The sequence below is a fragment of the Cyprinodon variegatus genome, unplaced genomic scaffold (assembly GCF_000732505.1).
Source record: "Cyprinodon variegatus isolate N-32 unplaced genomic scaffold, C_variegatus-1.0 Scaffold510, whole genome shotgun sequence".
NCBI classification, from domain to species: Eukaryota; Metazoa; Chordata; class Actinopteri; order Cyprinodontiformes; family Cyprinodontidae; genus Cyprinodon; species Cyprinodon variegatus.
The window spans coordinates 298756-309770 of NW_015150963.1; the positions used below are offsets into that span (position 1 = coordinate 298756).

The following is an 11015-nucleotide window of genomic DNA, read 5'->3' on the forward strand; positions in this document are numbered from 1 at the left end:
ACTAGAGAGTGTTGAGTTCAATGATTTATTAAAACGTTTAAAATCACCACCTATGCGATTGCAAAGAGATTAAATACAGTAACTCAGGCATTTTACTGAAACAGGGACTTATTTATGCAATGCTTTATTTTGAAAGAGTTAAACCGGAAGTAAATTTGCTGATAAATTCATTATTTTCCTGTATGGGCCAATCTATAGGCTTTGTAGTGCGGAGGAGGAGCCCTGTTTTTTTTTTGTTTTTTTTTTTAACTCACTGGAGCTTCTTTCAGCTGGATGTCTAAGCGAATAAAACTGAAACTAGAAACTCTGACACATCGCTCCTGTGAGATTCATGCTGTTTTTCCTCTCCGTTTTTCTACGTATGGGCCACAGCTTTCGGGTAACTTCTACTTCTATTCAACTACCGCTTTATACAACTCCCCTTCATTTAAAATGATCTTTACTGTGGACGTGGACAACTCCGCTTTTACTTTTTCAAAAAAGAAAAACCTAAAACTATACAACTTATTTATTTATTTTTAACCTTTGTTTTTTGTATGGATATTTTGGTGCTTACGTTAACTAACCACATAAGGTAATGCTTTCTTTGGTGTTTTATACTGAACTCAAACGGAAATGTCTGGTTTGTGAGGTGATGTAATCATTCAGGAATTAGTGCTATGCAAATTATATAATACCTACTGTTTTAATTAGAACGGACGCGTTTTTACTTCATATTTTAATTTGCTCTTATGATGATATTCTCAAAGTTACATACAGCTTGTTTTATTCGTGTGTTTCGCAATGGAAGAGCCGTGTGATGGAATGTTGCGCAAGTGGACTCCATTACCCAGAATGCCGTTCGACCTCTCGACTCTGAATGTAAAGCGACTGGCGTGAAACTCAAATCACTGGCGGGAGCTTATCGTTAGCCACCAGCACCGCGAGCTCCCTCTGATGTTACCGAATACGGCATTTATTCTCTTTTATTAACTTCTGGTTATATCGGTTCAAGAAAGTTTAAAGGTTTGTTTGTATTATTGGTGAAGTGAGGATTTCAACTTAAAAGACTGCGACGAAACTCGCCGAGGAGGAGTGAACAACTTAACAGGTCGGTTTAAACTGTCTTTTAAAAAAGCTAACGTCACAATATGTGCTTTTCTGGCTTGTTAAAAAGGTAAAATTTTCAGGACTGCTGGGTTTATTTTAGTTTGACCGGTTATTTTCTAGCTTTTACTCTGTATCGGTCGTTTTTTTTTTCCCTCCCACTCGATGAAACTAAACGTTAAAGCAGCAACCCCCCATCCTCTGTTTAAAAACCAACCCTCCGGTCAGAGGCGCCTCTGACTGGCAACGGTTCATTTCATCTTTTTACTCTTTTAATCAAAGTTATTAAAATGTTTTTAATTTACTTGGTACTTTTTCACCTAACGTTCAAGTCTAGTTGGGTTAAAACTTCGTTGAAATCAGTACTAACCTTCTAAGAATGATGATTGGGGTACTGGACGAAATTAAACAAGATAGTTAACTATAGTTTTTAAAAAACTTTTTCTACTATTTTAGTCTGTTTATCTGAGTTGGGACCAGCCTGTTTTTTCTGGTCACAACAGGGTTTTTTACTTTGTCTTTAAACTTATTGAAATTTATTTCCAAGTCCTTATAAAAACTGAAAGGAACTGAAGTTTCCAAAAGACCATTGTAAGAAAATAACAGGTTTTGCTTTTATTTATATTAAGATAACGTTCATTTTAGTGTTTTTCCAGCTTAGTGATGATTTTATTTTGTCATTAATCTACCACCATCACAGGTTTTTGTTATAAAAATACTAATAGAATTTACTTACTTTGTTTTTTTAATCTAATAACATAGAATAGCTCTAGGTTCTTGAAACCAGTAGAGAAAAATAGTTTTGTAATTCTGCTTGTTCTAGGAGTGAGCAATCTTCATGTTTTGATGATTCTAAATTCTTCCATTTTTAAAATAAGTAATATGATAAATGTCCAGCCCTAATACTAACAGTTAAATATCTGCAAAATCTCTATATTTTCAGTGATTTACACAGTCTCTGTTTATCCCCTGTCTGGTTCCATTAATATATTGATTGATTCCATTAACACACACAAAAAAAGCCACATTGCAGAATCTGGATATTAGCTCTGTTGGTTACTGGTTTTTGGAGGGGAAAACATGATAAAGAACAACTAGGTGGAAATATTTCTTCAAATGTCTGAAGTATCCAAAAAAATAAAAAAAAAAATAAAGGAGTACTCTGGAAATATTAAGGCTTACAAACTAGGTAAATAAAAAAAAAAAAAGAACATTTGCTGGTAATTTGCTACAATTTATGCTGTAACAATAAATTTAAGGTATTTTTTATATTTTAAGGAAAATGAGACCCACTCACTCAGTTTTTTCAACATTGGAATAAGGGTTTTATGTATTTCAAACCATTTTCTTTCGAAGGGGAGAAAGAAGCAGACACCTGTAAATGTACAATGTTAAAAGAAGCTGGGTTCGTGTGTTTTCCTGGTTAAATACACCTGCCTCAGACATATTATTACACTCCTGCACAACCAATTCAGGCTTGTGAATCAGTGTGATCAGAGCAGGGACGCATCTAAAATAGGGGTGCACTGATTGCAGGTCGCCCTGCGACGGACTGACGACCTGTCCAGGGTGTACCCCGCCTCTCGCCCGTAGACAGTTGGAGATAGACACCAGCACCCCTCGTGACCCCACTTGGGATTAAGCCTGTCTGAAAATGGATGGATGATTGCAGGTCTCTGGCTGATTTCCCCATCTTCAAAAAGCCTCTCATGCCGACTGACCGAAATATATGTATATTTTATAACTGATACTGTCACTTGTTATAAGATCATAAGGCACCATGAATATTTCAATTATTTATTGGTGAAAGACACTAATAAGTACCTTTGAATTGCAGAGACTTTCAATGTTAGGTGCATTTTATTTAAAGGGACTAAGACACTAAAGTTCTCCCTCCAGCTTTTTAGGTTGTGGTAAACTCTTAAACACACAGAGTTGCAGCTTACCTGCAGATCCATGCATGCAAGTAGAAATAAACACCTTTTCCTAAAAAGGTTATTTTAAAGTCCTGCCTAAGCAATGTTTCCAAAACTGAAAGCTTGGGCTGAAACATCTACAAGCTTGGGGTTGGTGCAAATAAGAAATGAAATAAAATTGCAATGTTGGTTAAAAATAATAAAAAGTTTTATTTATTTTTGCAAAATCATTCAGGCCTATTTGTTAAACTATAGAAACCTGGGTTCACCCTTAATCTAAAACATGCCAGGGTTCTGCACTAATGACTATATTTAAACAACCCTGCTGCGATCAGTGTAGAAGACTCTCATTCAGGTTATGCTTTTAGATTTTATGTCTATTTGTTTCAATCCAACTGAAAAGACGCCACAGAACACTCTGCTTTGTTCAGATTTAAAATGTAAAATTGTTTTCAAAGTTCACAAATTAACATATCCTGCTCTCCTCCGCAGCTGGAAGATGATTCTGAAAGGGCAGAAACGGAAACTCGATCTAGAGGACGTGGAGGTCTCGGACCCGAGGAGCCCCATGTGGGAGAGCCAGCGACAGTTTGTCTTCTCCGTGTCTCTGAACAAGTATCAACGCAGCCAGGAGCTGCCTGAGCCCAGCCTGCGTCGGTCTGTTCTGATAGCAAACACGCTGCGGCAGATCACCCTTGAGAAAAGCGGGTTGGCCTGTGAGGACAGGGACGAGGAGCGGCCCTCCTCCGACCCTTCGAGTAGACTGGTGGCAATAGAGCGAGAAAGTATTTTCTCTCGGTCAAAGCCTAACGCTGCATTAATGGCCTGTGAGCCTGTGGCTTCTTTAGACTGCCGCCATTCAGGCGAATCAGGCGTTACTACGGCAGCAGGAACCGACGATGAGGACTGGGGATCCATGTCTACAGATTCTGACTTCTCCCTTTCAGCGGCCATTTCCTCCATTCTGACTGCATTGGACTCTACCATTGATGGTAGCACTCAGGCAGCGCAACGGACACCCCTCAGGTCCTTGGAGAACATCTCGGGTCCCTCTGAGAGAGGTTCAGCCGGGTTAAAACAAGGAACCAGAGCTGGGGGTGCGAGCTGGGAGCAGCAGGGAGAGGAAAAGGCGCAGGAAAACAGCGCAGAGGCAGCAAAGTCCAGCTACCTGAACGATGTCACCATGGAAGATCTGTTCCAGGATGTGGAGGCATCTCTGCTGGAGAGGGACATGGGAGGGACGGGGATCCGTAGCAGCCGAGTTGGATACCCAGCTGAAGAGGAACTGATTTGCTATTTGCCACCTTTTTCTCCTTCATCTCCCCACCCTTTCTCACTTTCTCTCAACTCAAATTTGAAGTGTTTACCTTCATTCTCATCCTTTAGTCCACTACCTTCCCCCCCCTCGCCAGAATCGGCATCCTTCTCCACTCAGAACCAAGCTAGAGAAGGATTTGAGTTGGAGCATCTCATGGAGATTCTGGTGGAGTCCTGACAAGTTTATTGAAAATAAAAAACAAACATTTCCATCATCTATAAAGTATCCTCTAACTTAGTGAACTTAACTCAAAAGGCATATTAGTATTTTTCTTTACTTTTATATATTAACTCAAAGAATAGTGCATTGTAATATTTAGAAAGTAGTAAGGATGCTCTTGAAATAGAAAGGGTGTATGTCCAAGACAGAAATGAATCATTAGGAAGGCCAGCAGGAAACGTTGGCAGTCAAAACTGTGTTTATAGCAGTAAAGAATGGGTCATTTATCTCATTGCTAAGCAGTGAATCATGAACCAATAGGTTGCATTATGCTTTAAAGCAAGACTGGAACTTGGTGCCGACAGTCAAAGGGAACGTTTATTAAGCAGTACTGCGACCAGACCAGAAGATGGCGCCTGTTACTTTTGAACATTAGGGAAGGTTTATTCAACCAAGGTCATGTCAGTTCTGGTCATGTGAAATGGCAGAAACACTAACATCATTATGGGTCAGATCTTCTGTGAAGAAACCAGTTTACATCATTATGACTCATGTAAAGTCAGGAAGGGGTGCTTTGGATTGTTTTTGTTTTTTTGGCAGAGTATGTTGGTCAGCTGTTAAATGAAAAACATGTCAAATGTTACTCTTGGTGATGAAGTTCTACTTGATTCTTTTGAGTGTGTGAAGGAAGTTGCAGGTTGTTCTGAAGAGCTCTATGCACATGTTCCTTTTTTTTTTTTTAAACACTTGTACAGAAAAAAAATAATTGCTGCACTGTTATTTTATACAGGATTTCCTCAGTAGCCTGGCTGTTGCAGCAGCTCGTCTTGGACTGATCGGTCGGTGTTTAACATCGAAGGTTTCGGCCATATTGGCTCTCCCTATCCCAGTGGTGCTACCTTCCCTCCTGACAACTGTTTGTTGGTTTTAACGTATGCTTTTATATGGTTTCCTGGAACAAAACAAAAACTTTTGCACTTTTTCAGTGACTGTATTTGCCTCTACCATGTTAGTATTTGTATTAGTCAAAAGACAAAATAACAAAAGGTCCATTCAATTGCAGTTTTATTTTTTTCTATTGTAAAACTTTTCATGCCTTCTGTTTTATTTTAACTTTATTTAGCATTTAATCATGCATTGTCAAGGTAAATCGTTTGAGGATGCACTTGATTAACTTCTGATGCGTCTTTTTATTTTATTTTTTTTGTAACCTGTATCCCGTTTATGGATTAACGTTGCTTCTATGCAGAGGTTCTTTGTAATTTGCTGCCCTGCAGCCTCAAACTATTTATAATCAGTTTGTAATGTAAACAAGTTTTATTTAATGTTGAACCATATAGACAAATCACTAATGTATCAATGAAGTGCCATGGCAGTAGTTTTATTTACTTTGTTTTTAATACTGTGCATTTATCCCGTTAGCTGTAGAAATGGATGTTAACCTGTGTGGATCCTCTCAATAAAAAAGGAGAATGGAAATCATGTGGTTTTGAAATATGCTGCAGTTGGAAGCGACTAAGGGTATTCTTTATTACAGGTGCTTCGGAAAGGGTCGATTTAAAAGAAGCTTGTAAAATACATTTTATGGCTTGATGATGCACTAATTTAGATTGTGTTTTATAATGAAACATTTACTCTTAGGACTAGTGTGACCTCAGTGATGGAGCCGACCAAATATCTAGTCCTGCTTTGCCTCCATCAGTCTGCTGATCTTGAGTCATGCTTTTGCAGCAGGTTAAGAAAGGTTAATATTTTTTAAAGGATTATTACATTATTGTAATAGTCTTATTGACTAGGAGTGCGGCCTAGTGATTAGGGCATAGAGCTTAGAATCCTGAGGTTCTGAGTTTGAACCCCACTCCCACAGACGTCCACTCTGGCTCTGAGCGTTAAACCCTGATTGCTTCCCTGGGGCGCCATGATGACACTGCCCACTGCTCCCCAGGAGGATGGGTTAAATGCAGAGGTAAATTTCTCCGAGATGAGAATTTCAATTAGATGTAGAAATTAACAATTTTGTGAAGATGCTATATCAGACCTGCAATAGAACCACAACCATCAATATATTGTTCCAAAAAAGGTTAAAAAGTTAAACCACTGGACTTGGTTTTCGAAATTTGAAGACGTTTCACATCCAGGAAGCTTTCTCAATTTAAAAGTATTTTTAAATTGAGAATCCTCACCATCAACGTATTGCCTTGAATTTTATGAAAATTGATATGAAAAGTATTCATATCAAATGTTTATAAAGCCTAATTTGCAGCTTCATAATTATTAACCAGAATGATAATTATAAAAGCCTTAAGTTTCTTTAATAAAAACCTGAAATCAGTCATTTGTATCAGGCAGTCTTTAATCTGACTGCCCAAAATAAAGTGCCTCTCCTTCAAGGGTTAACATTGTAGAGTCTATAGTGTTAACCCTAGAAGGAAACGTACTCTGTAGTGTAGAGAATGTCTTAGTATCCCAGTATAAATTCAGCTATTGAGGACTTTAGGTTTGAGAACATTAAAGAACAAACAAATATAGAATATTTTACTAACTCACTGTATACATAGTCTGACATTCAACTGCATTTTGGTTTTTAATTGGTAACTAATCTAATGACAAGTTTGTCTCATTCAAATAAACTAAACACTTTTAGATTTTGTATCTTGTAATTTATGACTTCCTCCATGTGAAAATAAGGGCTGAAGATTAAAGGGATTGCAACCAACTATGTTACGGTGAATCTCTTAAGTGTCTGCTGAATGCCACCTGCATTTAATACAACTTGAGTCCAGCTAAGAAATCAATGAAATTGCAGAGTATGTACTGTTATAATGGTTGCCAATTTATTTTGAATTTACAAAAATAGCAACGGCTCAAAAACAGATTGAAAATGTTTGGATTTGCTGAAGCAGGCCAAGTCTCAGGCAGAAGCTGCGGCTCTATGAGAGGCAAATCAGGGAATGGCACTACAAGTTTCGGACCCATCTGCACTAGTCACATGATGCCAGCAATAGATATGGTACGAGCAGATAAAGAACCAGGGCAGATGCAGATTTATCATTTATTTTTTTTAAATTCATAACATTTTTAAAAATTTGTTTTGCTAGACCCCATATCTCAATTCAGCAATTTAACTTTCCAAGGAAGATTCCATTTTTTTTTATACATATAAAAAAAAAGAAAATGTAGTCCAAATTATGATGAAAAACTTATTTTTTTCATTGTCTACTATGGGGGAATAAGTCATTAGCAAAAGTACTTCTGTAAAAGGCGGATTACATTTTTTTTTTCACTATGGGATGTTTGTGGGGGGAAAAAACAAGAAAAAAAATCTTCACATTTAAAGATGCATCATCTATCCATTATTCTTTTAATGGTTCTGTATTCCAAGTTGGCTGGTTTCATGTTAAAATGTAGATGACAGGACAGGGGGGCAACTTCACAAGCAAAAACTTTTATTTAAGCAAGACAATCAAATGAAATTATTGTTACAAAGTACAGCACAAACACACACAAAGCAACATGGTCATAATTTCCACCCTACAACTATAACCTTTCCCAATTAGTTAGTTTATTTCAAGTATTCCTCCTAATTGAATCTCACAGGTCCAGTCAAGGCTGTGTTTGACATCTACTAATAAGTCTTATGACCAACACACTCAATTTAAAATTTACTATAATGAAACCATTTGGCCCATTGTTAGAGGATATATACGCTACACATCCATTATCATTTTAAGCCACTAGAGGGCAGCAAACGACCAGACACCAACAGTGCCCTCCTGGGGTTTTATGCACTCTTCCAAGCAACCAATTTGTCAGGAAATGTGATCCAGTAACAGTCATTTCCCCAACCTTAGAGTCAGGGCTTTGACATTTATTCAAAAACTTCAAAAGCCAAAGGATGACAACAACTGGCAATGAGAGAATCTATGTGGTCAGCAAACTGCTATTCTGTTAAAAAAAAACATCGAGTATTAGAAACCTGTGGCCCAAACAATAAGGATAATGCACAATAGACCGAAGAGATTTTAAAAAAAAAAACTGTTGACTAAACTCCCTGTGTTTCTGTTTTAAAGACCGTAAACAAACCAGATTCATGTCAGTGTTGAGGTAAAAACAACATTCTGTGCATTTTAACCGGTGCAGCCTTCTGCAGAGTTTTTCTGTTCAGAGTTCAGCTTGAAAACTTCATATCCTCCAACAAAGGCAGAATCTTAAGCCTCACCTCAATTCTTTAATCCCTTGCGTTTTTTTTGTGCTTTATGACAAATTAAGAGATTTCAGGTACAGCCCATCGATCCTGAAAGATCTCTAGAGGTGAACGCTTTCTCGCTCCTTCCTGCGCTGGCTCAGCCTTTGTTGATGGAGTTGTAGGACGGCTGGGATCCCGGATCCAGAGGTTTGGAGGCTGGCTTGTCTTTTAGACGAGGAGATGGGCCGTTGTTGACGATGGGCTCCGTGTCCTCTTCCAGGACGGACTCCTCGCAGCGCGGCAGCTGGAGGAGGGTGGTCAGGCCGTGCACGTCGGCCATCTTGTGGAAGGTCCGCAGTAGGAGGTACATCATCATCAGACCCACAAATAGGTAAACTGGAAAAAGGCAAACATAAAAAAAAGTTTTAACTAGTTTGAGGAAAGTATTTCCTATTGAAGCTGAAAATCTTGGACTAATTTAGGGGTGGACTAACTAGTTTTCTGTCTAATCAATAAATAGAGATCTTCAAGAGCCTGGAATGGAGATTTTGACCAAAACCGTTGTTGTTTTTGGTTGCTTTTTGACACCTTTGTCATAAGATCACAAGATGCCTTCAATATTTCATTTTATCTTACTGAAAAACATTGATTACAAGTGAAACAAAAACCTTCTAAAAAGCTTTACGATGAAAAAGTGTAAAAAAAGAACAATGGAACTTTTTTTTCTTATTCTGATTTTTGCTTCTCTCTTAAAAAAACAAAAAAAGGAAAAAAAAAAATCAAATCACATGTTTTTTTATCTTTCCATCACATGACTGCATTGAAGCGGCTCAGATACAGAGCTAAAGTGCCGGCTGCTATGACTCCGTTGCTACGACAAAGATTAGTGGGTGATGGAAAGACATTGTGGATGTGAGGCCACAGATGGCCTGGTTACCTTTACCCCCCGCGCCCATCGTGTTTTGAACGCCTCACCCTCCTGCTCAGTGAATTAATGTTGGTGGTGATAAGCAGGAAGAGCAAATAGTTCAGCAGAGGGAACTGTATTAACAGCTGCCCTACTGCTCTGACACCATCTACCTCAGAATGCCGTCTGTGGACTTAATTTCCACTTTGAACGGCGTTATTACCCATAAACTTCCTCTTTATGAACCTCTACAGCAGAGGTCACAGATTAGCGGATCAGGGTCCAGATCTAGACCCACCTGCTGGCTAATCCGGACTCAACCTGATTTAAAACATTTATAAATTACTGCATGTTGTCCAACGACTTTGTCTAATTTCGCTTGCACCTCTTCTCCTGTTTATACGGTAAAGCCCTCCAGAGTTTCCAGGACCAGGCTACACGTGATAAAAATCAGCCAATTAGCTGCTGTCAGTCTGGGTTGCTGCTGCTGCTACTTTTAGACACAGCAGGCAAACCTATGGCAAGCCGGGTGATGGGAAAGAAGGAGAAGACGATGAGGAAAAAAGCAAAGAAGGTGTGGACTGCTGGAATAACTGCTGTGAACTGGTAAAAGAAAAGTGAAATGGGATTCTCAAAGATGACCCTGCGCATTTTGAGTATGTTTGGCTCAACCTGCTGCTGTGAAGCAGGATTCTCCACCATGAACAGAATCAGAAATAAATATGGATCCAGGCTCCAAATGAGCACCTTGATATGCGCTTTAGAATGGCTTTGTCTCCATTCAAACCCAGGTTTAAAGCCTTGCAGGGCAGCATAGAGCCCACTGCTCTCATTAAGACGTAAAAAAGAAAAAAAAAAAAACACTAAGTTCAGGTGTTTTATACAATATTTGTATCAGGAACAATTGTCGATTGTTGTTCTCCACTTCAAAAAAACACTTCAGAATTTTAAAATGGAAAAATATTCTATTTATTATTTAAAGTTGTTAGGAAATCACATTTAAATTTCAAATCTTTCTGGATTAAAAATGTACATAAATTTACTCTTTATCAGACTATATTGTCCCAAAAGTTAGATAATTTCCTATCAGTCATTGAGGTCTAGAAGCACAAGATTTATATCTGACCAATTAGATGAGCCCTTGGATGATATGTTACCTACTTTAAATCAAGATCAAAAAAGTTCAGTTATAAATAAAAAAAAAAAAATGAACTCCCTCCATCAGAATTAATTTTCTAAATGTTAATTTTCTATAGTTTTTTCAACAAAATAACTTCAAGAAATTCATGAAAAACTTTTTTTTTAACATCAGTGCAAGTGACCATTTGTCATTACATTAACTTTGATTTACACTGTGCGAATTGCTTAAATATATATTAAAAATTTAAGCAGAGTTTCCAATAAAGGGTTAAAAACACACAAAAAGTGCAGCTGGTGAGTTTT

General features: G+C 38.0%; 2 protein-coding genes across 3 annotated transcripts in view; one reads left to right on the forward strand and one right to left on the reverse strand.

Annotated features, from left to right (window-relative positions):
• The first annotated feature begins 228 nt into the window (after positions 1-228).
• On the forward strand, positions 229-5949 carry LOC107094880 (SERTA domain-containing protein 2-like). 2 transcript variants are annotated; one of them, XM_015390761.1, is made up of 2 exons: positions 229-379; positions 3495-5949. In XM_015390761.1, the coding sequence occupies exon 2, from the start codon at positions 3502-3504 to the stop codon at positions 4495-4497; it is 996 nt and encodes a 331-aa protein (XP_015246247.1). In that variant the 5' UTR covers positions 229-379; positions 3495-3501; the 3' UTR covers positions 4498-5949. The 2 variants fall into 2 exon arrangements, with proteins under 2 accessions (XP_015246247.1, XP_015246246.1); XM_015390760.1 differs by lacking the exon at positions 229-379 and adding an exon at positions 854-1090.
• A 1911-nt stretch (positions 5950-7860) lies between these two features.
• Positions 7861-11015, reverse strand: part of kcnk6 (potassium channel, two pore domain subfamily K, member 6) — a 21456-nt gene continuing 18301 nt past the window's right edge. Inside the window, exon 3 of the mRNA XM_015390741.1 lies at positions 7861-9061. Within this exon, the coding sequence (XP_015246227.1) occupies positions 8823-9061 (239 nt within the window). The 3' untranslated portion in view covers positions 7861-8822. The remainder of the gene's footprint in view (positions 9062-11015) is intronic.

Excerpts from the sequence above, each read along its gene's own strand:
- LOC107094880 (XM_015390761.1), top strand. The coding sequence starts at position 3,502 with ATGATTCTGAAAGGGCAGAAACGGAAACTCGATCTAGAGGACGTGGAG.